The sequence below is a fragment of the Aphelocoma coerulescens genome, chromosome 2, assembly GCF_041296385.1.
Source record: "Aphelocoma coerulescens isolate FSJ_1873_10779 chromosome 2, UR_Acoe_1.0, whole genome shotgun sequence".
Classification (NCBI taxonomy): domain Eukaryota; kingdom Metazoa; phylum Chordata; class Aves; order Passeriformes; family Corvidae; genus Aphelocoma; species Aphelocoma coerulescens.
Window position 1 is genome coordinate 20,614,401 of NC_091015.1, and position 26,773 is coordinate 20,641,173.

Sequence of the window (26,773 nt, forward strand, 5' to 3'; positions counted from 1 at the left end):
ATTTTTTTTTTCCCGTAGCGGAGGAAAGAGCCTCCTTCCAGGCATGTGCAGGTGATAAAGCGGTGATAGCTGAGAGGAGCGCTGCTTTTTTTGTTGTTGCCGTTGTGCGTGGTGTTTGTTTTTTTCTTTTATCCCCCAAGCGACTCTGTCAGCGTTGCATCTGGGTCAGTGGTTTGTCTTCCAAGAAAATTAGCCAAACCCGCTCCGAGGGAGGAGGACATCCCTCTCCTTTCCTTCTAGGGTAAGGAAAGGCGAAGGATGAGGGGTATGAAACCCAAGTCCCAAAGAAAACCCCTGCTCGAACGACCAGGTTGCTCCCCAGAGCAAGGACTGCAGAAGGAGCAGAGACCTACTTTTGGGAACCCGGGATCTGGGTTGCGCCCCCGTCCCCATCACTCCTCCCCCAGGCGCTAGCAGGTCGCTCCGCCGGGAGCGGGGCGCGGCCGGGGCTCGGGGCTGCCAAGGAGGAGCCCGAGAGGACGAGGGAGCTTAAGAACCCTAAGAGGCATTGCTGAGCTCCAATAAATGAACTTCAGCCGATTTGTTTGTTTGTTTATTCTACTGACAGTGATATCTCTATCTGCTGTTAACAGGACTCAAATCTTGCTCGTGAATCAGTGTAAGACAGAACCTTGCCTGCTAGCTGGGTTTCACAAGCTGAAGCACCTGCCTGGAATTAAATGGTCTTTCTGAAAAGGTGATTTTAGAGCACAGTCTGCCTTCAGGTTATTACGGCTTCTTGCTGTGCTGGATACAAGACCTTCCCCATGTGATTTTTGAGGAGAGCAGCGTATTATTTCTTCGAGATCACTATCAATATACAGTCTGAAAAGTCCCAAATGGATTTGAAAACATCAGTCTTACTGTTGTTTTACATAGAGAGGCTTTTATAACATCTAGGACTTACTGGGTATTTTGATGGGGCATATATGAGGATCAGGGGGCACCTTATTGCTCCCTACAACGCCCTGAAAGGAGGTCGTAGTGAGGTGGGGGTCAGTCTCTTCTCCCAGGTAACAAGTGCCAGGCAAAGAGAAAGTGGTCTGAAGTTGCACCAGGGAAGGTTTAGACTGGATATTAGGAAAATTTCTTTCCTGAAAGAGTAGTCAATCACTGCAACAGGCTGTCCATGGAAATGGTTGAATAACCATCCCTGGAAGCGTTTAAAGATGTGGAGATGTGGTGCTTAGAGGCATGATTTATTGGTAGGCTTGGAAGTGCTGGATTAATGGTTGGACTCAATGATCTAAGAGGTCTTTTCCAACTTTAAGATTCTATAATTCTATGAATCTGCAAAGCAACAAACCTACCATGTGTATGAAGAACTGTCATGCAGCAGCTGTCCCTGTGCTGTCATGCACTTGGAAATCTCTGATAAGTATTAAAAATTTTCAAAAGCCTCCTTGATGGAAGTTCTGGGTGGAAAAGTACAGCACATGCAGGGAAACACCAATATGAGATTAGTATGGAAAGAGGCGGAGCAGAGTAAGAAGGTACTTTGACACTATTGTAAGAGGAGAAGAAACAATGGAGATGAAAACCAAGCTCATTTGAAGTCAACAAAATTCCTTTAAATACTGGAAAGGATTCCAGACAGGCACTTCAGCTATTTTGGGTCCTCTTGGGGGCTACATAAGGGGAGTAAAGAGGAAGTGGTTCATAATTTCTCTCAACATCTGTATAACCACATAAAGGTCAGGAACAGCCTGGCCCAGGGACAGGAGGTGGGAAGTATTTCAGCCATAATCAGCAGTGTTCTGTATTGTTGTGTTGATGAATTGTCATGTGGGAAACCTAATCTCTTGCTGTAGTGTATGGCAGATATTTGTTTTTCCCTAATTATGTGCAAAATCCAAAAGCCCAGGAAAACATCCAGTGCTAAAAGGAAGAAGTCAGAAGACTCAACAATGCTGCTGCCCTAACAGAACACTGCTATTTCTAAGACCAGCACTGAAATTTTGGGCATTTGTGGTATTCTTTTGGCTCAAGATAAACAGAGAAGGGAGACACTTCAGTCTCAGTGTTCAATCTCAATGTAAGAAGATAAAACTGCCACCAAAGTCTTTACATGGTTTTGTAGAGACTGCTTATGTGATGGTTATGTGCAGCAAAGGCTGCATGTAACTTGAATATATGTGCTGCACAAATAGGCAGAAAAAGGGAATTAAGGAGATGCGTAGTGATAACTCTTTGGCTGTCAGTGGCTGTACCAGGAATGAGCTATGCTCTGAAGTGACAGAAGAAACTGTATTAGGCTGTTCTTGGAGTTTGTCAAAACGGAACTGGCCAAGCTGCTGAGCAACTTGATCCAACTCAGCCCTTCTTTAGAGAGGAGGTCATGCTAGATGACTTCCCAAGGTCTCTTCCAACCAAAATGAGACTTCAGAAGAGCTACTTCCAAGAGAAGTATTCCAGCCTCCCTTCCTGATCTGAAAACTGCCTTTTTCTCATTGTCCCTTAACACTCACTGGAGATACTGGAGATAGTACCTGTCCAAAGCCATTTTGACACAGACATGTGTGATACATACATATATATGTCTATGTGTGTATACTTATGCCTACACAAAGCTCCTGTCTAGAGCAGCACAGGTTTTGATGAGCTTATTCACGTATGCTCTGTGTCTCATCTGCAGCACACTCATCAGTAATCACATCTGGATCTGTCTTCCTCTTTCATCATGCAAATACATGACTCGTATATTCTGATCTGATACAGTCAAAGGGAAAGATTTTCTCTCTTTTGAGACAAAAGGGGTCAGCAAAGTCTCAGGCTGTAGTGATTTATAGGCAAAAAGTTACCAAAAGCTCAATCTGCTGAATAACTAATGACAGGGTACATGTCCTAGATAGACATATGTTTTCATCTCTGCCGTGGGTAGAAAGCCAGCTGACATTTACACAGAACAGAAGGGCTTGAATTCCTCTGAGACAGGTTACACCCTCTCTTCTTCTGGCACATCCAGTTCTTGCAACTGGTCATTCTTCCTGGCAAAATACTCTGAAATCCTGAGGCCACAGTGGCCCTTGACTTTTACAGCCAAGTGGAAAATGGGAAGTTCAGTCCTAAATGAAATCATATCCAGACCTGAAACATAATATGCCTGTATTGCATGTGTGGAAGAAAAACAAATTGATTACTATCCATGCTTTTACATTTGCATCCAAGATGTTTTGTGATGTTTCATGTGGGAGCCTGTATCTCTCAGATGGTGTTCCATAGTTATCTACACATTACTAATATTTGCATGGGTGCTGCAGTGGGTTACCTGCAATGGAAGCCTAAAACCCTTTCTGTATTTCATTAGTCATCCTAGAGTATTTAAATAAAGTATTTAAACATTCTTACACTACTGAATGATTTTGGAGAGAGAGCTTTCTAGAAGATTGTACTGTTGCAAAGAGATAACTAAAGTTAGACATTGTACTGGTTTTGACTGGGATGGAGTTAATTTTCTTTGTAGCAGCTGAGATGGTGATATGTCTTGGGTTTATGACCAAAACAGTGTTGATAACATGGGGATGTTTAAGTTATTAGTGAACAGTTTTGCACAGCCTCAAAGCCTTTTCTGCTTCTCATGCTACCCCATCAGTGAGCAGGCTGGGGTGGGCAAGAAGCTGGGAGGGCACACAGCCAGGACAGTTGATCCCAATGGACCAAAGAGGTGTTCCACACTCTATGATGTCATGCTCAGCCATAAAAGCTGGGGGAATGAGAAGGGAGGGCAGACATTCAGAGTAATGGTCTGTCTTCCCAAGGCTCTGATTTCCTTGGGAATTAGCTGAACACCTGTCTGCCACCGGAATGTAGTGAAATAATTCCTTTTTTCGTTTGGTACATGCAGCTTTTTGCTTTTCTTATTGAAACGTCTTTATTTCACCCACAAGTTTTCTCACTTTCACCCTGCTGTTCTCTCCCCCATCCTGCTGCAGGAGAGTGAGCGAGCAGCTGTGTGGGGTTGAGCTGCCAGCTGGGGTCAAACTACAACAGACACAGATTAAAACATTATTTATTAAGATAATTTCAGGAACTTTACCATTCTGTACATTCTAATTAGTATTTAGGAGTGAGATAATTTTTGTTCGTTTAAACCAGAATCTTTCAGAGTCAAAAGGAGTTAAAAGCTAAGAGGAAAATCACAGAAAACGGACAGAAATCTTGAATTTTCTCAAAGAATTTTCAGTGACAGTCAGACTAAATGTATCTATCAAGTTGAGGAAAAATTACAGCACTGTTGTGTATGAATTAAAAGAGCAAGGACACAAACCTGTGAATGCTGGGTGTGGATCAACAGCCACCACAGTTTATTTCAAGCGTAGGTAAAGCTGAAGCAGACACATTTCTTCCATACAGGAGCTAGTAGGAAGAAGGGTTATGAACACTTTCAGCACTTTTTCATCTCATCTCTTGCTTTGCAAGGCTTAAGCTCATCTTGTTGATTTCTGCAAGCACACAACACAGCTAATAGGAACAGTGAACAAAACAACACATAAGCAGGACACAGTCCAGCGCTGGTTTGACAGTACCAGTATCTCAACAACAAATTGTGCCCACTGGTGAGAAAACAAAAGGAAAAATAATGCAGTAATACACTGCCAAGAAATTAAATTCATTGCTCTGTAATTACTTGAAATCCCACCAGAAGAAAAGCTCTTCTAAATACACAAATGTATCCAGCCCCTACACGTCCTAAAACAGCAGTACAGTCATCCTAACCTCCCTTTGCTGTCAGTGGACAGAGCAAAGGAGGAGCAAGAAATAGAGGACCAATTTAGGTGTCACACTCTTATGCTTGGTCTTACTTAACTTGAGCCTGGGCTTGCATTCCTGAACATCATTGTGCTAAGCAGTACAATAGAAAAAACATTAAATCAGAATGACTTTTTTTTCCTCAAGATAACACCTCAAGCCTTTATTGTGAAACCCTACGTGTATTTCTTTTTTAAAAATACCTTTTTTAAATTACATTAAATCCATACTACAAATCCCCTGCAGGCAGAAGGCAGAAAGGGAGTTCTACTGTGGAAGCATTTGTTGATCTTCGTGGTCTATTCCACTTTCGTTCTCATTCTGTAGTAATAAATCACTCCTAACTAACACTGTGGGAATTTTGCTTTAATTACAGTGTTCTACATGGCAAAGAGCTGTACACACCCAGAGCAGTGGGACCCATGGCTCTGTTACCTACACAACAGACAATTACTGGACTGCCATTTCTTATTTATCTAGGTACAATAAGCCTTTTGATAAGACTGCTTCTCTTGACAAAATGAATAAACATCTTTAATCCTGGTCATAAGTTTATGAGTACACCTGTGGTCTGTAAGATTTCTCCAAGCTTAATAATCACAGAGAATCATCAAGTTTGGAAGAGACCTTCAAGATCATCAAGTCCAACAATCAAAGTAACACCACTATAATCTCCCCTAAACCAAATCCCCAACATCCAGACATCTCTTGAACTCTTCCAGAGGCAGCGACTCCATCACCTCCTTGGCCAATTTATACCCATGCCTAACCACTCTTCCAATGAAATAAAAATTTCTAATATCTAAAATTTGGAACTCAGTGGGAATAGAGCAGGACACACTTTAATATAAACCCATAGCCTACTTATAACAGTTACCACCTTTGAGCTGTATGTTCATTTCCAGTTATTTATCATGGTTAACAGGGGAGGTAGAAGAAGTATGGCAGTAAATATATGAAACAGTGTTTAATAAAGGATGAAAAGAAATAGTTATTTTAAGAAATGTATGGCAAAAGATGATACATAACAGGAAAAAGTATCAGATGATAGGAAAATATACAGAGCTGATTTATACTTTCTACTTGCCATATCAAAATACATGTGCCAAAGAAAATCCAGGTTAATTCAGAAACAACATTCTTCATATCCATTGTCATTATCAACTGAAAATATAGCCATGGCAGGAGCACAGGATTCCTTCAAGAACTATCCTCCTTTAGGACAGAAATAAATCAGTAGGAGAAAGCATTTAAGAAGAAACTTCCAAGAAGGTAGTTAAGGGATCGATGGGTAAATGTCAGGTAGAGAGTCTGGGGTGGCTTTGTTAGCAGAGAAGATGATTACTTATGGTTTTTTTGGCTGGAGTTTTTTTAACTTTACTTCAAATAATCAAATTTTGGATGCAATCATAGGCCACACTCCTTAACCACAGATTTGATCCTGTCTCACTGGAATAGGAATACTATGGCATCCCTGTAAGTATTAAGAGGACACCGAGAAATCTTTAAATCATTATTTTGGCAAATCTTATGTTGAGATGTTGTTGAGCAATGTTTTAATACCCTGTACTATAAATAAAAGTCTACAATGATGAGCATGCCAGTAAATCTATGCCATCCTGAATACTCATTCATGATGGTTCCAGTAGCAAAATACCACACAGGACGTAAGAAAGTGTACTGGTTTGGAAAGGAAAGAGGTTTCAGTGCAATTTCACAAAGAAATATGAAATTAAGAAATAATATTAATTTTAAACAGCATGTATTTTTAAAACAGATTATAGTATCCCTAATGTCAGTCAGATAATTTTTAAAAATTACTGCTAGCCCCAAATTTCTGAAATGTCACCCATGGTATAGGGTTTACCCATGGGTAGAATATTACATTTTTGAATGGAAATATACCTAATTTCAGTAAAGGCACTGAGAACTGCAGTTTCCTATCTGATTTAATGTTCAAACCTTCTGTCTGATTCAAAAATTCTTTAAGCTTACACTGTTAAAACATTTTTTAACCATTTTTTTGCAGAATTAAAAAAGTTTTTTCAGAAAATTAATTCAGCAAAGACTGAAATATTATGAAGCACTATGTAAACTAAACAGTTATTGAGTATACATTATCAAAGCTTCAATATTGTAGGGGAGCAAATTAAATTTTATTTCAAAGATCATCTTTATATTTTATTCTAATTTCAACAACAGGATTTTTATTTTGACAGTATTTCCTGCAGAACAGGATAGAGTTTCCATGCCTCAATGCTGTCTGTGTCAGAACAGACTGAGCATCCCACTGAGTGACTTCCCTTTAGGCCAGCTCCAGCACCATGAGATGGCCCCCGTCCCACTACAGCTCGCCTTCTGTTTTGCTGGTAAACGCGCTGGCTTTGTCGCTCCTATGACCAAGACTGACAAGGATTTTTTAAATTTGCTATTGTTTAGTCACTAAATAATGTCATTTCCTTTAGTCCAAATTCGTTTATGCGTCCAGGTGCAGCTCATCAGGTTTGTTTGACGAGTGATTGTCGTTCTGGCTTCACAAGCAGCAGTGACTCCCCAGACCAGAGCAGGCTGCACTGGGGCCGGGCCCCTGCAGAGCCAGGGATGCCTCCCACAGCGCATTTCAGACCTGCAGCATGAGTCCTGTCACTGCAGCATCACCCATGAGCACCCACAGCTGAGCATAAAGCCAGATCCAGGTACCCAACCCCGTGATCCCATGTTTCACTCACCCTTATAAGGATGTAGTTACTACCTCTCTCCACTTGCTAGAGAAGCATATAGGGTGAAATATATATTGGTACTCAATATAATGAAATTTATAAGACAAAAAGTAGCTGAGATAATCTCAAAACTGTTCTCCCCCCCAGCCTACTTCCAGTGAAATAAAGGCCATGTAACAAATTTACAGATTGTAACCTAAAGGGGTATGTGTGAAGGAGGGTGACCTGTGAGACAGGGGTAGGGGGAGGGAGGCTGGTACTACTACACACTCCCGGTGTGTGGGAGCAGCTCTGATAGAGGGAGCAGACCTGCTGGGGGGGAGGTGGAGCTGGGGTGTTGCTGAGTGCTGAGTGCAGGGGTGTTGCCTGTGCATGTGCTGAAACACAAAGACAGGACTGGTGTAAAGCATATTTACTTATCCTTAATCCTTCTCTGGATCTCAGGAGCCTGCTGGAGTGGCAATAATGAACCTTTTCACTTTTTCCTCCATCTGCTCATCTGTAACTGAACTTCAGGGCAGCTTGGCTCCAAGAGATGAAGAGTTCACCACCTCTTCTTGATGCAGTGTCTCCTGCACGAGGCCTTAGTGGGACAACCATAAAGAGAAAACAGAAGTTTACATTGCTCTCTTCCCCTTATGAAGTTTTGATAACATAAAAGGGGTGAGTCTAAGTCTGTAGATAATTTCTGTGAAATTCAACAGTCTTGCCTTGAATTTTAAGAAGTTTGACAAGAGCTCCAAAGTTAATAAAATATGTAGCAACATGTTAAATACATGAACAGCACTATACCGCCCTGAAGAACCTGCCACCTGAACAGTGCTGGGTGAACCAGTACTGAAATGACTCAGGCCAGAAGCAGCTAAGTAAGGGACTCAGACTCCATTTCTCTGCATGTGCATGGTATGTGGCACAGTCACCTGTGCCCCATTTCTCTGGTTTAAGACATGCTGATGTAGTGTCCTGAGTAGGTCTTTTAATCCTTGCAAGACGATGACGACTCCTAGGTGAGACAGTTACATCACAATAAAACTTGTTTGCAGATGGAGTGACTAAGTACAATCATGAAAGCTTTCCTCAGAAGAGCAGGAAGCCAGGTGGGCCTGAAAACCACATCAAAGACCAAAACAGAAGGCAGCAGCACCTGGGTCCTAGTAGAAAAATGTCCTGTCCAAGAAAACTATTCAGGGTACAGTACTTTCACAGTATTTTCTGTGATTATTATACCCCTTTTTTGCACCAGCAGTGTGGGTCAGCCCTCACACATATGGATATTGACAGCACTACAGGGCTGAGGAGCCTCATACTCTCTCCCCATCTCCCCTACAAAATAGTCCTGTACCTCCGCCCTGACCAGATAGCAGCAGTCCTGTTACCAGGAGAGCTTCATCTCCTGTTTTCATACAGATACAAGTTGTCTATGGGTGACCTGGACTCCAACTTTTGTTGGTATTTCCATAGATGAACATTTCTTATGTAAGTTAAAAAAAAAAAGTAAAAAGTAAAACCAAACCAAAACCTGAACAAATTAAAACCTCAAAACATAACAGGGAAAGAGTGTCCTGTAAAAGGTACCTAGAGGAAAGGCATAATAATCCCAAACCAGAGAGAGTTTGGGAGAGCCTTGGCTAGCAGCAAGAGATCAGCCACAGTTGTGGCTGATTTATTTTTTGATGCCTCTTTTCAGTGGGAGTTAGGCATAATAATAACTTTAAAAATATCAATCACAGATGTTAGGTTAATCCTGAATGTGAAGTTGTGAGACTGATTAAATGGCAGTTAAACAAGAAAAAAAAAAAACAAATGGAAATAATTTCTCTGATAGGTTAAGAACAGTTTCGTGACAGGGTAGGTATTTGCCTTTTTTGAGACTTGTTTTGTCACTATCTTTTCTACAATTTTCCATCTCCACTATTTCATATAAGAAGCTTTTAAATACTTCACATTACTTCTGTTATTTCAAGCACTGTGAGAGTCCTTAGATAAAACAAAGTGATTTTTCACTGACTAGTAGCTAGCTATGCTATTCACATTTAAACCCAAGTTAGGTTACCTCCACCAGCAATCCCAGAAATTAGATATCTGCAGCATTCAGTTCAGTACAAGAGAATCTTAGAGTCTGTTTCTGAAGGTACAGCAGCAATTGTGCTATTTGGTATTTCCCCCAGTACAGTGCATAGCTGCTCAGGCAGCCCCACTGTGGCAGCCTGCCAAGCAACCCAGACAGCAGTGAGACAACAGCTTCATCCTCTCTGTGTTTCATTCTGACATTGTCACCTTATCTAAGCTTTCTGTAGAGTAATGGGTTTGAAATCCTGAACATCTCAAAATATCTGCATTTCTGAGAACAGCTTCCTTCTGCAGTATCAAAACATGCCATTTGCTTTTTCTTCCTAAAATAAAAATACTCACTTCAGCTCTGTTCTGCACACAGGATTTTAATGGACTATTCTTCTTAGGAGTCCTGGCAGCTCTTCCTGCCTGTTATCTATGGCCAGAAGTGAGCTGATCCATCAGTTTTCACAGGAAACCAAATCAGCAAATGTCACACAGGAAGTGAAGCAGGATATAGTAAAACATGCTCCACATACACATCCCGTGCTTCCTTTACACTTTTAAGGCTGAGACCCAAGTGGCAAACAGGAGTATAGGGGGAGAAAGAAAGCTGAAGAGCTTCATAAATCTTAAAACCTGATTCTCCCTACAAACTAATCAGTGCAAATGTAAGCAACCGAAGGTGAACATTAAGTGCTCAAGGAAACGCGTGCCATGGGAGTCAGAACATGGTCCAAAGAGGCTTGCCTTATACATCCTTAAATTTTGCTTGTTTTAATAATTCTCCTGGGTGAGGTATTTAACTATTGCACTCAAAGCAGAAAACTTCTGTAAATCCCTTGAAATTACAGAACATGCAATTTCACTCAGAGCCCTGGTTTACTTTCCATATTTTATAACATAAAGAAGTTACTTTTGACACAGACTTAACAATACTTCTTGATTTACAGAAATTGAGGGTTTCTATGGATGAATCCTCTCTATACAAAGCATGTGTCCTCCTAGACACAAAGCTTTCTTATTAAAGAATCATTTATTTGCATGAAGTCTTCTTTGACTCTCCTAATTGCATTATTCACCTCAAGTTCTCACTTGCTTTTTTTTCTTTCAATCTCTCCACCTTTTTCAATTCCTTGAGACCCTGCCCCACTTGTCATGCTCAATCAAAATGAAGCCATATTTGGCAGTAAAGCACTAAGAATAGGGATTAAAAACATTACATGATGGTCTCTTGCTTGTCATTGCTATTCCAGAGTAGAACGTTACCCAAAAATATTGACTACTATATTCCATGTTTTGCCAGAGATACCTTCAACAGCTACCTCTTCCATTTATCTCTGCAAGACAAACAAGTATTAGAAATAAAAAAGACTGAATACCTGTAACAAGCTCTGGATAGCTTGTCAAGTCTGGTTTAGCTGAGAAATTCAGATAAAGTATTTCTGGGTAAATATGACAGGCTGAATCTGCAGTCAAGATCCACTTAACAGCTCAACATCCCTTACAGTTTTGCATTGGGAGGCACAATCACTGAAAGACTGAAAAATCAGTGAGGGAAAGATTACTATCCATACAAAGCATATTCTAGAAGGTGACATCTGTATCAATACCTGAATACAGCAATCTGCTATCAAAGAAGGCAAAGACCCTTTCTTATCAACTTTCTCAAATGAAATACAATCTCTTTAGGCTTGTGCTGCAGATACTGATCTTATGCCAAACTGATTATTATTCTTCATAGAAATTAACCCAAGACTATTGTACCTCAGGGACCAAGTCCTTTATTTTCCAAAGGACAGTCCAGAACTTTGTAACTCCAGTGGAAATAGAAGAAATAGACAGCTTTGATATTTCAGTAAACTCAGTGCACAAGGCAGGCTCCAATATTCTGTGAATATGTAGACAATGCTACAGCTGTCCTGAAGGATCCCAGGGCTTAAGAGGGAATCATGAAAGGAAGCCTTTTTTCTGACTTCGTTGATGAGAAATATTTTTAAGCCTACAGGATTCACTGTTGTGGAACATGCAGTAGGGTTGCTGATAAAAACTGGTCTGGCAGTGATAAGCCAGGAGATCATATCCTTTAATGCAGCAGTAGAACATTATAAAAATAAAATTGCATATGCAGGAGATCAACACTGTTTTTACCTGACTGCCAGCTACACGTGAAACTGTATTGCAATGTAACAACAACAGTTTAGAACAGGTTGTCCAGGGAAGTTGTGGATGACCCATCCCTGGAAGCATTCAAGGCGAGGTTGAACATGGTTCTGAGGAAGTGGAATGTGTCTCTGCCCATGACAGGCGGTTCAGAACTAGATAAGGGTTGGAATGGTCTTCCAACCCAGACCATTCTATGTTTCTGTGAATGTCAAAAGCAAGACACAATGTATGGCAAACTACTCATAAAATTTTATGATGGACTTGCCACACATACTACAGTAATTGTGTTTCTGAATCCTGCAATGAATAAAATTAGCAAGTAGGGTGGAACTATCAGCATGTATCACTAAACAACTTGGAACCAAACTCTGGTCCCCAAGAACAGAGCTGCTCCTTTCCTGGGTTGAAATCTGGCCAATTCCCTTGGTAAAACTGCACCATTGATGAAGCGAAAATAAAGTGAATAAGAAAGCAATGATCCAAAGTTAATGGCAAGGTGCTGTGTAAAGAATACCCAATAGGCCAAAGGGATATTGCAGAAACATGAAAAATACAAAGCCCAGTAACAGCAACTGTGTGACTGAACCAGTGATGAGAGACACAGTACTTCAGAGGTTAAAGATCAGGACTGTCTGCATTTCAGAAAACAAGGTAAAAGGCTCCATAAGACACCTGCATTATGTGGAAAGACAATCCACAGACTGGAAATATTGAGAAAGAGAGAGAAGGGAGAGAGAAAAAGGCTGCATGTATGTGTATATAGGAAATTAATTATATTTATGATTAACCATTAGTATTTCTGAGCATGCTTGCTATAAGGATCAAATATGAGGAAGCATATGAAAGGAAATAACCATTAGGAAATATATATACTACATGGAACTGATTGAATATATATACAGGAGAGCTGGGATTTGGACTCTGCATTGCTCCTGCAGTACAGGATCCCACTGAATGCTGCTCAACTCAGTGCTGTTCATAGATACACAAAAGTATTTCATGCTACTACTGTCTGTCTTGAATAAAGAAAGCTTGGGAACAAATCTGGTGTCAATTTGAGCCTCAGGGATGGACAAACTCAAGGAGTCTAGTTTTTGGAAGAGGCAATTAGGAACTGGTCTGAGCAACTAAGACAAAGAGCTGCCCTCAGAAGTGATCAGTGGGACTCTGAAACTTTGGAAGGAACAGCCAACATTTACAGCAAGCCTTGATTATCCAGAAGAGAAGAAGTGCTCAAGAGTAGAAAGCATGTCTGTTTTGAGAGAACAAGCTTAGTAAAATAAACTACTAAATTAAAATCACCTACTTTACAGTTAAGTGAGCAGGAAGAGCTTTAAAAATTACTAATGCTATATCCTAGTGGATATAGTGGAGTGTCATTAGCCACACAATCAGATAATATAAATCATGATTCCACAGAAGCTGCCAGAAACCAGCTACAAAGCGAGGTTGTGGACTTGAATAAAGCAAAACATTCTTCACTATTTATTTTGCCTCACCCCACCAGGAGGAAAGAGTTCTCTGAACAAACACACCCCAAACAAGAGTCTTTTAGACAGCACCCATGATTTCTCTGAAAAAAACCCACCCAACTTATTTGAAAGTTTCAATAGCACGTTTCAGTGAGATGCTTGGTACTGACCCTGTGTTCAAACTCAGGTTCAGAGAACCATGACTTCTCTGCCATTCACTGAGACAAGGCTTCCATTTGTTCTTATGTAAACCAACGTATTTTTATGAAAATCATTGTATTACCTATGCTTATCAGGTCACATGATTTTTGCTGAAGGATTTGCCTAACCATTCTTCAGCATCAGCTATGACAGTATTTCACCAGGCAAAGAAAAGACTAATTTGGGGAAACTTTCACAAGTCTAAAAGCCATTAAAACCAAGGGATCTAAATATTCAGACTCCTTTGAGAAGCACAGTAAATTGGGACAGTCTGACACATAGACTGCAAAATAAAACACATCTGCATAATCCACTAATACCTGAGGATGCATGAGTTAACAGAGGCAAACCATCACAACTGGCTAGAAATAGATTGCAGTGTGATTTCAGTAGCAGAGCCTTGTTAGTAAATCAAGCTTCAAAACTGTTGTAGTATAAAATTGAGTGGTCCAGGTATGTATATATTGAAGGGTTCCATTCCCTGATATGTGTGCTTCCTGTAGCCAGGAAGTGGTAAACAGAGGCACTGACCAGTCAAACAGTGTGTGCTATTGAGCAGTGTCCCACTGTTGACAGGCTCCACCAAGCACCCACCACGTTCCTGCTGGATCCTGCACCTCTACAAGGCACCAAAGCACAACTGCTAAGGTGGTAGATGTCACCAAGCCTGGCAACAAGGGGCGTAGGCACCGAGCTGCACTGTTTGTTAGCAATCAAAGGTGCATATGTGAGGACTCAAAGCCCATGCTTAACACGGTTAAGCAAAGTCGAAGCAAAATATTAGGGGCAACAAAGACCATGTTCCTTATATTTTGTATCAGGAGATTGTATACTGAAGATGCTCTAAACCTGTAATTCAAAATACATATTTGCCTTTTTTAGCCCTATGTGATTATCTGCATTACCACGTGCTGCCCATGTACACTCCCAGGGTTGATGGGAAGTTTTAAAAACGCAGATCAGCCTTAATCAGAAGTTCTCCCACATGGTCTCTCATAATGGCTTAATTCTCATTTCCCACGTAAAACATAGATCACAATCAGTATCAACAAAACCACACTTCACTTAAAATAGAAACTTAAACAAACACTGTGAGAAAGAAAAATCTTTATCCTACAACAGAGTAGAATAAGATTTCAAAAACCAGCTACAGTAGTAAGACAATTCATTAAGGTCTTCGGCTTCATAAATGTGACATGAAGTGAGTGCTATGAGGAGAGATTATATATGAACCAGTTCTTCAAAAGTTTGAGTTGGTTTCACCCCCTTAAATACAGACGGATGCTTATATTACCTCTTGCCCAGATTCATGGCAACAGATTTTGCAATAAACTTTAAATACTACAAAAAAACCGAACTGTATTTTCATCATAGGCATCTCAACAGAAATGCTTTCCATCTAAGAGACAGGCAGTAAACCAAACTCAACATTAATTCCCCCTCCCTGCTCCAAAACAGAACAAGTTTCATTTCTACACAATCTGCAGGACTTTTAATTCTGTCAGCTGAATAGATATTCTCTTGAAAGACACAAATTATCCTACTGAACTAACCCACAGTCCACATAACCTTTGTCCTAAGGGGTTTAGCTCACATTTTTAGGAAGAGACCCAAAGAACAGGCCAAACAGATACTGCTGCCCACTGTTCCCAAAGTCCCATGGTGTCTACATTGGTTTACACTAGAAATTTATGCATAATGTTGTTTTAAGAACACAGCATACAGCTGTCAGTTTTAGTAAGTTTCAATTCTGACAGCATTTTAAGATTCATAAGCCAGGTGTTAGCCTGATCTTCGACTCCGTTCACATTGATCAAACCACCAGGTTCTACTGCTGGTTCTACTACAATACTACTTTGTACTGCTGTCATCAGAAATGGAATTAACTGTGAAATGACTGTGTAAATTAACCATCAAGCTACCATAGTATCTGCTTATTCATCTGTAACCAAATATGTACATTAGACAGTACAGACACAGTTGTTTCCATTTGTTCTTTAAAATCCCTTGAAAATATTCATGCTGTATTTACCAAAAGATAGAGGACATGCTGCATACTTGAAATAAGATCTACAATCTATTAATTGGGTTTAGCTGAATGAAATTAATGACAGATTTTTATAAAAAATAATGTCATTTATGTGTAAGCATCAAACAAAACCAAAAAACCACAAATCACCCCCAACCAGAACAACCAAAACCCCACCTCCACCCCATCTGAAATCAGAAAATTTGAGTAAAGAACCAGCAAAAGTCCTTCCCAAATTATTTTCATAAAATTTATAAATTGACTTTGCAACATAATGCACTAAATACTCCAACTTTAATATCTTGCACTCATACCAAAAACAATTAACAGTTTTTACAAATAGTGTTATTTACTAAAACAATTGTTGTACAACAGTGCAGTATATCTAAATATATACATGTGCCAACATCAAAGGGAGTATATCAAAACAAACAAAGCCAAACAAAAATGCTACTGTGTACACTTTATTAAAACCAAAGCAGACTGCAGCAGGTTTTTCTTTTTCATGACAAAGACAAAATTTTTTTGGATTCCAGAAGAACATGCAGGATAGAACAAAAACTCCTACCACCTTTTTGCCAAGGCAGCAGCATGAAAAGGGAACTTTAGATCTGCAATTTACATAGTAGCAAATGGAATGTTTTTAAACACAATCATCCTAATTTAAGAAACAATTTTCAATTTAAGAATTCAAACATGTACATAGTGTTTTTTACATATTGAGGCAAAAAGTTCAAATGTCAAGGCCTTCTCCATGTTTTCCTATGGTGTTGGACATTGTATGTATCAGGTCAATATTCTTCACCGGAGCTGAAAATGAGAAAGGAGTAGCTGTAGTGTGGAGTTGATCAGCTTTACTAAGATTGAATAACAGAGTAAAAAATGATTCTGCCTGCTGTTGGCAATGGACTTTTTGTAACTTTTGTAACTTTTATTCTACTTTTTTCTTTTAAAATATCTCCTTCCAGTTTTTAACCAGAAAAATTATGTTCCCTTGTTCTTCAAAACAGATACTTACATGTTCTCCAAAGGTGCAGTTGTGTAATTCAAAGTGCCAGTGTAGCTGCTCTAACTAGAAATGTCTTTTTTCATTGTGAACCCCAGCAGAGAAGGAACAAGGTTAAGACCTTTGTATATAAAGACTGCAGATATCTTTGAAATATGAGTGAAAAATAAAGTAAGTGATATTAGAGAAAATACTAAAAAAAAGAATGAGGTATTAAGCAGTTCTCCACTGTAAATCTGATGTTCCTGCCATCTAGACAAAATCAGAGAACTACAGTAGCAGCCTAGATTTGATCAGCAAAATATGTACATGGCATTAAAAGCAAATCTTTCTCTTTTACATCTAATCATTTGCAATCTGGCAGAATTTTCTGAAGTTCAACTTTATTTCAGTTCCCCCTGCCTCAAAATTCATGAACAGTAGCTGTACCATGAGGGCAGTATGCTGCTCCACACCTGTTGAGAAGCATGCAGGAATTCTTATGTTTTGCTCCTTTTTACTGCTGTCTCTATGTGGTTTGGCCAGTGACACTACAGACACAACTCCACAGCACCAGTTACTAAACAGAGGTGGGCAAAAATGTTGTGACTGCTTCTGCAGCTGCACACTCTGGAACAAACTGCCATGACATCAGTACAGAAAATTTTAACATACTGCCCCTGTATTTTTCCTGGGATGTTTTACAGTAAATCTTGACACCTTTGTTATGCCCACATCAATAGAGATGATACACATGGCTAAAAAATTTTGCTAATAGAAGTGAAATGCACAGAAGGCACTTTCCAGAGTTTACTCTAGTTCATGCTAACCAAGCCACTGAAATACCCCTTCTGAAGTTAATTAGTATTTTTGTATTCCTTAAAGATATGGTTAAGTAAAAAAGGGTTATACAAAATATCTTGAACATATTTTAGCCTTAAATCAATAATTTACATGTAAAGAAACAAGACATTCATAAATCAGGTCTTCTATTGGAACATGAATAACATTTCCAAAGATTCCTTACTTTGAAACAGTTTACATTCTGACACTTTATTTAATTGCTAAAAGCTTTCCCCCACAGTAGCTGTACGTGTACTTTCCCGTTACTAACATTTCAGTGTCCAATACCATAGTAAGGTGGAACATAAATGAACTTGGTCCAAACAATGCATAAACAAGGAATCAGAAAATAAATCATGGCAGAGAACCACCAGCAATGGCATCTCCAGATTCATGATACCAAACCAGCAGAGAGGAGGTGAACTGAAGTATAATCTCTAAGGTATCAGAGACAATATGAGAGGTTGACTGAAGGAATTCATGCAATGACAGTATCTAGCAAAGTAGGAGAAGGCATCACTTCAGAGTATTGAGCATACAGGGCACACCAAGCAGGAAGACATTTTCTGATAAGAGAAACCAACATGAGATAATACAGCTCCAAATTCAATTTAATCTGAAAATTACACATGAAATGGAAAATGTAGGTTGCAACAGAAACACTAAGACTCAGAACCTAAAATTATAGTGACCTACTCCACCAGTTGTAGACAATGAATTCTGATTCAATTCAACTAAAATTCCCAGTCTGGTACAGGAGATACCTTAGAGCAGTGACTTTAACAAAGGTATGAAGGAAAATAGAAAGTGTCCATCTTTCTTCACAACTTTCATTATATTGAATTTAGAGGAGCATTGAACTTTAGCAAGTGGTATTTTTTCTCATAATGAATATAAATGGAAGGTGATTTAAATTTTCATAAAAATGGATGAATGGCCAAAATAAGCAAGTTGTAGAGTAGAAAAATTTCAATACACACAAGGTTTCATTGTTCAAATGAGAAACCAGGAACTAGCATTTCTGTATATCAAGAAAGGACTTCAAAAATTTTAAAAACAATGACAAATTACTAACAAATTGTATTTTTCTGGGTCATTTCTGTACAGAAGTTCCACAGAAACCTTATTAGGGAACATGTGACACAACATGTGAAAATCTAAGAACACAATAGCCAATATCAGCAAGACTATCTTGATGCTTCAAGTTTCTCCTTGAATCAGGGACTAAGAACTAGGGAATAAAAAATTATTTTCACTTTTGTGTATAAATTATACATTTCTATACACATTGTATATCTGATTTTGGAATAAGATACCTAATGCATACAGAGAACACTATCTATATTATACTAAAAGTCCTTTCTAAAGACATCATTTCTTCAATCCATAAAAAGTTATCTATGACACAGTATGTCGGATTATTATTTTTTCTTTAGCATTTCCTTTCAAATTCCACAGGCTTTTGTGATGACACCAAGTACTGCAATAATTAATCACAGTTTGCGAGGATGCTTCAAAATTTTAGAGAAAACAAATATGCGAAAATACTGGCATTAGATCAACCAGCTGGCTAGAACATCCCCCAACTGGAATAGATCAACCATGGGCATGTTTTGTAACCACCCCCGTAAGATGTTATGCAAAGTAGTCAGCTGAAAGTATCTGGCAAAACATTGACGTCAATTAAAATAGTGAAACAAAGGCATGTTAGGTAACTGTGAACAGATGCAGGAGTATATGGGATAACAGAGCTCATTTTATAGTATAATGTACAATTCCAACATTTAATTCACACTAAAATATAGTACAAAAAACAAACAACTTCTGACATACACACAAGACTAAAAACAGATCTGATGTTGAAGCCATCTAGTGGAATTAGAGTTGCTGGAAAAGATGAAACCAGGATGCATTACCAGATGTAATACAAATGCAAAGTAACAACAGTCTTTGTACAAGAAACTCTGCTCAAGCACACCTGAAATGCTGCCTTCCATCACCATGTTTCTTTTGCAGCACCTCATCCACAGAAAGAAAATTATCAGGCTTTACAGAGCCACGTGGCTAAGTTACCGAGTTACACAAGGGTTTAAAACAGGCTAATGCATGTTGCTGCAGAAGAGAATTTAAAGTAACCTAAAAGTGGATTTAAATGAGATGCTTCATAAACTATTCAAACTACAGAAGGGCTAATAAACTCAAATGGTACAATTGGAAATTGAAACAGACATTTAAGGCAGAAGTGTTTGTGTTAGAACAGTAAACAGAACAAATTGCTAAGCAAGGCCACAAGAGAGAAAACGAAGCCCTGAAGGTTTGTTCAGCAATGTGATTTACATGTCCATAATTCTCCATGTTCTAATTAAGAAGACTTGAATAAAATAGTGTAATTCATGTTGTGTGTTCCAGTTTAAAACTCCATTGTTTCTCTTTCAAATCAATTCATCTGTCTTTGGTGTAATCTCTACCAACACACAGAATACAGTTCTGGTTCTCATTTTAAAAAACAACTTGGAAAAATAAATTACATGCTTCTCATGATAAAATGCAAGATCCTGATCTGTTTCATGGTCCCGTGATATGCTTAGCAGCCTCTGAATAGTAGTTTTAAGTTATTAATTACATCTGAAGCAGAATCATAATTTGCTGTTATCCCCCCAAATAATTTACCAGTTAACAAGTTTACTTTGGTAGATAAGCTATCTAATAGTCATGATACAAGTGTGTTCAATTCAAGAAGTAGTGAAACTTAGGTAAGTTTGTAAATTTATATATAGACTTTAGCTTGTAATTGTAACCATGATATGCAGAATTACTGTTTTTCCTGCATTGGAAAAAGACACTGCATCTGTCTTAAAACTAGACAAAACTATGAAATATGGGGTTGTCAGTTCATGATTAAAATAAAACAGTAAAGAAATTATTTTTAAACATTGTGTTAAATATATTCACATGACCACCATAGTTATACAAAATGGGCACTACTGCAATCACACACTATATGTACATAACATATATGCCACAACAGTTTGCAATGGTTGAGTTTTCACAAACTAGCCAATTTAACCATACATAAATAATCTTGTACCAATTTTTAGGCATTTTAAAAGGAATTAAATTTCCTAAATATATCAGTTCCTCCGCAAAATTAAAGAAAAAAAACCCTAAAAAGTCAGTGCAAATTGAACTTGTTCATCAAGAGAGATTCCTAAGCTGAGGATAAACAAAGTTTAAGAGATTAAATGAACAAACTCATAGAATCGCCAACTGCCTTTAGCAGAGGTTAAAGAAGATTAGGAATCAGAAGTCCTGGATCCTATAGCAGAGCCTTCTGTGAGTAACTATGCTGTGGTTGTTGAGGTGGTGGAGGCTGTGGCTGTTGTGGAGGTGCTTGCTGACTGCCTGCTGTCTGTGGCAGCGCTGTAGGTGCTAAGTTATAGTTTGGCACCTGGGACATATTAGTTCCAGCATTCTGATAAGCAGCAACATCAACAGTACCAGGTGGTGGACTATACACTGAAGCCTGGTTAGAGTAGGTACTTCCAGCAACAGAACCAACCATTGCACTGAAAAAAAACAAGAAGAGAGAAAAAATGTTTAAAGTTGAATTACCAAACAATTTACCAACAGAACAGCAAAACTTTATTGTTTCTTCAGTTGTTCTATTTATACACACAAAAACCTTCTAACTCAGGACACATTGCATATTTAAAACTGTAGCCAATGAGTATTCCCATTAAAACTCAAACAATCAAATCAAAAAGATTTAAACATGCAATAGACACCTCCCATGGATTTAAAATTAGACCATGATTCTGTACTTCTGTTTTATTTTAAGGTGCAACATGGAATACCATCTTCCATTCTGTTCATGATAAAAACCAAAACCCAACAAACTGTTTTAAAAAGCAAAACAAGTCTGGTGAATATGCAGAAACTCGCTTTATCATGCTTTAACACCCCAAATAAGTAACTCTGGGGACAAAGAGTAACAAACATATTAATGACTCAAGATGGATGTCTCTCCCAACTTTTAGAATAAAATTACTTTCCACAGAGAGTAAACAAAAACAAGAAAAAACCAAAAAAAACAGACAAAAACCAACTAACAAAAACCCACAAACTTTTTGACAATACAGATAAGCTTAACCAAAACTTAGCATCTTTGGCCCTCTACCCAATGTAGAATGCCCCTTTTAGCCTCTTTATTTGCGCAAGCTGTATAAGCTTTAGTAACTATTCATAGCCCATTCCTTCTTTCCCAAAATGAGTAAAATTCTCCTCATTCTTCTGTGGTAAGATATTTGACAAAGGAACAGTAGAATATAAACTCTCAGAAATTATGCAGAGCCAGCCAGAGCAGCAGATAATCTTCATCATTAAAAATATATTAAAAGTTACCACTACTACTACTAAATCATGTCTGTATAATTTTCTCTATTTTTTATACAAAAAGCATAGACCTATATAAATTACGTATTTTGTATATAGAAAATTAAAGACAAAATAAAATTATAAAAATGATAGAAGACTTAGAAGTTTGTCAGGAATTTTTACCAAATACATGACACCAATAAAAAGCACTCTGGAAATGATTGCACTAAAGTATCTTTCAGCTGTGTTTATAGTTATACTTCTGTAATTAAAAAAATAAGTCTCCTTTAAATATTACCTGTTTTCCTTTCTGTTTAAATTGATTTAAATTTGAATAGAAAAATACTTAAAATTACTTTGTGTAAGACGTCTGTGCAGGCTGACCAGGCAGTACTGAGCTGGCAGATGGAGTAACTGTGCCTTGGCTGAGAGAAGGGAGCTGTTCTGGAGGAAGATTGTAACCTTGAATATGGCCCATCTGTGCACTCCCTGCCACCAGATACGCATTACCTTGAGTTTGCCCCGGATAAACCTAGGAAATTAAATAAAGCAATATTAGAATTAAAATACAAGAAGATTTGCTATTTAATATCTGACTTCAGAACTTAAAGACATCCTCTCAAATCTTTTCGTTTCCTTTTTTTTTTATATATCAGTGAAGAGCATTTAGCATTTAAATTACTGAAGTTAAAGATGGTAATTCTTTCATAGCAGCGTATTTACGTTGACTTATCTCTGAGTAGATAGAGGAGACATTTTACTCCTTTGGTTGTTTATTTTCTTTGACCCACTATACAAAACCCTGGCAGTTTTACTTTTCCATTTTATGTGCAACTTAAAGCCCAGGATGGGCTTTTTCCTTGATCAAAAGGGACTGAACAGAAAAAAACTAGAAGTGTTAAAACCCACAAAAGGAGAGTATCCAAAGCTTGTAGCTGAAAACAAACATTTTTATTTTTTTCACATACTGTGGAAAAAACTGAGAGAAAACACTGCTCAGTCAGTGTGAACTTGATAAGGTCAATGGCTATTAAAGGTTACATCCATACCTGAGAGCCAGAAACACCAGATGACTGCATGTAATACTGCTGGTTTTGTAGTTTTGCGTACATGGAATACATTGGGTCCTCATTCATCAATTTGTTATACAAAGAAAGAGCCTCCATTGCTTTAACATTGAGCTCTGAAAGTTCTGAATGTTTCCTAGAAAATATATTTTACAGTTCATTCTACAATTTAAATAACTTTAGTACAGGACAGATAATACAGAGAAATTTCATGAGGTGTGTTAAGTAACATATTCTTATTGTGAAGTGATGCCTGACAAGTGCCAAAGAATTAAATGGTACAACACTATAAATTATTATGTGACTATGGGAAAAAAGTCTTCAGACCTCTTCTCAGAGAAGCTACTAATAAATACAACTATTTTCTTTGCCAGTATTCAAAGAAATTAGGATATTACCAGGTAACAACTCTGGTATTTCTAATAATGAATTTTAATTTGGGTCAAAGCACATAATTTTTTTTTTTACCTGTCTATATCCTCCAATTTTTCATCTATGAGAGGTCCCATCTGGTGGCACATTGCTAGAATAGAAAGACGTTAAAATATATCAGAGTAATAAACACTTCAATCCTGCGAAGTTGGAGATTAATTTAAAAAAAATCAGATAGAAATAGATGCTAGTCCAATTTGGTTTTAGTTTGTTACTATAATCTGTATGTCAAAAAATTTTTAGTAACAGAGGTAGTATCATTAACAATTTGACAGCTGAAGTTTTCAGCAATTTTAAAAGCATATTTTAAAATAAAAATGAATAAAGTGAAACAAAACACATTTAACAGGCAGGAAGTACAAAACTGAAACAATTTTGCATAAAAAGATTCAAGTAAATTGAAAAGTGATCTTGTCTTCAAGGAAGAAGATTTGCCGCTGCAACCTAGACCGTGTGCTCATCTAACTTTACTACAAAAAGACTATCTATGAAAACAATGAAGGAGAAAACTGGTTGCAATGATTCAATCATCTGCACATCAAAGACATTAACAGCACATTGCTCTCACTAGAATCCCAGCTGGGGGAAGGGGGCTTTTTCAAACCACTAATGTGCAAAAAGCAACACAAAAGCTTACCAGAAGCAGAATGCAAAGGCATTAAAATAAGCAAAAATGCACCCCGTGCCTCCTTTCAGCACAGGGACATGGGGCTCATCTAACTGCCAAGCAAACCATGGTTAATTAGCAGAAAGGCAGAGTTTGTCAAACGTAAAATAAAGAGATATGGAAGCCAAAAGGGAAATTCTGGATATTAGAAATGCAGAAGGCCCTGAAAATGTCTGAGACATGATGCATGAAAGGACATCATTATTGAGTTCCTTGAAGGCAACTCCAGGTGAAAGAGGAGCTGTAGGAGAGGTACCCATCTGCTTCTTTGAACCTGGGATCAGTAATACATTGGCAGAAATGCTGGGGGAAGATGTAAAACCTGTCAAAGTTCTGCCTACTTTTATGTATAGCATGAAGTATGGCAAAAGGCATGACAAGGATTGTTTAGATGTCTGTTAACATGATGACTGCTCTGCTGCCAACCACAAACCCTGGGCTCCTGAACATGTTAGGATGTGCTCTCCAATTCAAAGACATTTGTGACTGGACATGAGGATGGCAGAAGAAAATGAAGTGTTTTTTCTGTCAAATGTTGATCAGCATCGGCCACCACTGGTAGGAATCAAGGATTTAAAACACATCTATAGCAAAATTTTCAGAACCTATGCCAAAAACAGTAGTTCGCCAAAGCCTACTTAAGTGTAGAGCAGGTAATCTTGAATTGGCATTGTAGAACTATATGTAGCCATATGTTTGGCAAGTGCTGTTGCAGGTAGCTGGGGAGCAACCATCTGACCACATTACTGCTTTCAGATTCTAAGAGCAGTCTCATGGTTTGATATAAAATTGAGCATTGCTTTTATGATCTCACAATGCATTTTGAAGCAACTCCTAAAGTAAGCCATATCTGTAGGCTGGTTGACAAGCATACCTTTAGTTTCTTTGCCTCTGTCCTGGACCAGATACAGGCAATCTGCTTCTTAGACAACAGCCTCTATAGCTATATTTGGGACTTGAAAGAATAAAACCGGTCATGTTTCTTTTCGCCTCTCTTTAGTTTCAGTGGAACTAGAATATGTGCAGACATGTCACTGATGTGAGTTTTCCTAAAACAGGTTTCATTTACAGGCATGATAAACCAGATGGGTGTGGAAATATGAGAGATATCTAAAAGTTTACAAACCTACACATTTTTTAATTATTAACTTCTAGATAGATGTAGAAAGTCTGGTACCCTCTGAATTGTCAGTTTAAGCCTATGTTCTGTCTCATAATCAGGAAGTTACCTTTCTTCCTTTTCCAAATTCCATTCCAAGAATTTTGGTGCATCTCTCAACCTAAGTAAAATGATATATAATGCCTCTGTGAAGAGGCAGTCTGAACAATTTGACTCTTTTAGAGTAGGGCAATTTCTATCTCTCTGTAAGGTATTGTTAATACACAACTCCTACAGAAATACACATGCAAGTGAAAAGCATGTGGGACACCCCCAGGTCTATTCTAAACCTTGGCAGTATTTCTGCTTCCTCTCATGGAATCTTCCTGACACTCCTTTCGCCACTCATGCATGCTACTCTATGAAGGAAAAAAATAGCAGATGAATATGATTAAGTATTCATGTGTCTTGAAAAGGAAAATAATATAGGAAACAGCTCTCTTTAGAGGAAAGTAGGCTTGTTTCAAGTTAATGTTTTGCACTTTGGTCTCTTAGATGTGGGAAACAAGAAGTGAGACGATAATTATGGCTCAAGCACTTTTCTCAGGCATGCTACTTGCATGCACATGAAGCTGAAGTAGCTTCAGCTTAGTTTCAATTTGTGTTGATACAGAAAATTACCAGAGAGGAAAACAACAATGAAAAAACTCATTCTTTTTTGTTACCCTCAAGATGAAGCAATTCTGGGAGGTCTGGCTGGTCATCAGATGGATCAGCACTTTGTAACATCTGCAAGAGTTGGTCCATTTTATCCTAGAACACAAATTGCATAATTAGGGCAAATGTGGCAGCAAAGGAATTAGCACTTTCAGGATAGTAAACTAAAGCAGTTGTTCACAACAGCCATTTTGATCTCTTGGCACATGAGGATCATCTAGACTAACTTAAAGAAAATACAAATGATACATGCTACTCTACAGAAATGAAAATGCTTGAACAAGGAAAAGCCAAATGAGAAAAATTAGTGGTAGCAAAGTGGAATGTGCAGAATACCCTTTATTCCTAAAAGTCCTTCTAAACAGTATTTTCTGAGCAGTTCCTACTTTTCCAGCCTAGTTATTACATATGCAATACCACCACCTAGTGGGATTAGTGGAAATGTTTTGACAGACTACATTGAGAGTACTTCAAATTCATTGAAATTCAAGCATTTTTTAAGTGTATGAGGCCTATTCAGTACCTGAGCCATGTCATTAGCAGTGTGCATGGAAATGTTTTAAGATGATGTCTGGAAGCATTTCAAGTAAGGAGTTTAAGTGCAACCCTTTTATAATAAAAATATCAAAGGTTAGAAAATAAACAGGCATAAAGTCTTTGAAAAATGTATCTTGGAGTGAACTATAGTGGTTGATGAAAAATTGCACATAAATTGTTTTTAACCATTTTTTAGCTGAGCACTATCAAATAAATAGCCTTTATCAGACTGAGATATATAGGTTGTATAAAAGTAGAAAATAAAACCATGTTTTGTCCTCCTTAAGCCACGGAAAGGTGGGGAGATGTCAAATGAACTACTTCCTTAAAAATTATACTGTGGCAAATTTAAAAACAAAAGAAGACACTAAACCAAAAATCAGCAATGAACTCACAGAAAACAAAAACTGGAAGGCACCTCAAGGCAAGCCTGAGATAATCTGTTTCAGCAGATTACAAAGTAGTATCTCCTGGGAAGAAGAGTTTTTGAGGTGGGACTTAAATGGGACTTTAAGTAGGCAGTAACTGATTTCTCATTTCAAAAACAATGACAGAACCCAAGTAGAGGTAAAAAAAATAAAAGGCAGGGGAAAAACTTCTTGGACTGAATGTGTCTAGAAACCCTACAGAATCACTGTGGTGAGATTGTAAATATCTTACTAA

General features: G+C 38.1%; 1 protein-coding gene across 2 annotated transcripts in view; it reads right to left on the reverse strand.

The window, feature by feature from the left end:
- Positions 1-15,664: 15,664 nt before the first annotated feature.
- The window catches only part of STAM (signal transducing adaptor molecule), a 33,688-nt gene continuing 22,579 nt past the window's right edge, over positions 15,665-26,773 (reverse strand). For both annotated transcript variants that reach the window (XM_069006701.1, XM_069006700.1), the window contains exons 10-14: positions 25,582-25,669; positions 23,127-23,181; positions 22,641-22,794; positions 21,948-22,123; positions 15,665-20,783 (exon numbers count right to left, since the gene is read on the reverse strand). In XM_069006701.1, the coding sequence (XP_068862802.1) occupies positions 20,534-20,783; positions 21,948-22,123; positions 22,641-22,794; positions 23,127-23,181; positions 25,582-25,669 (723 nt within the window). In that variant the 3' untranslated portion in view covers positions 15,665-20,533. The remainder of the gene's footprint in view (positions 20,784-21,947; positions 22,124-22,640; positions 22,795-23,126; positions 23,182-25,581; positions 25,670-26,773) is intronic.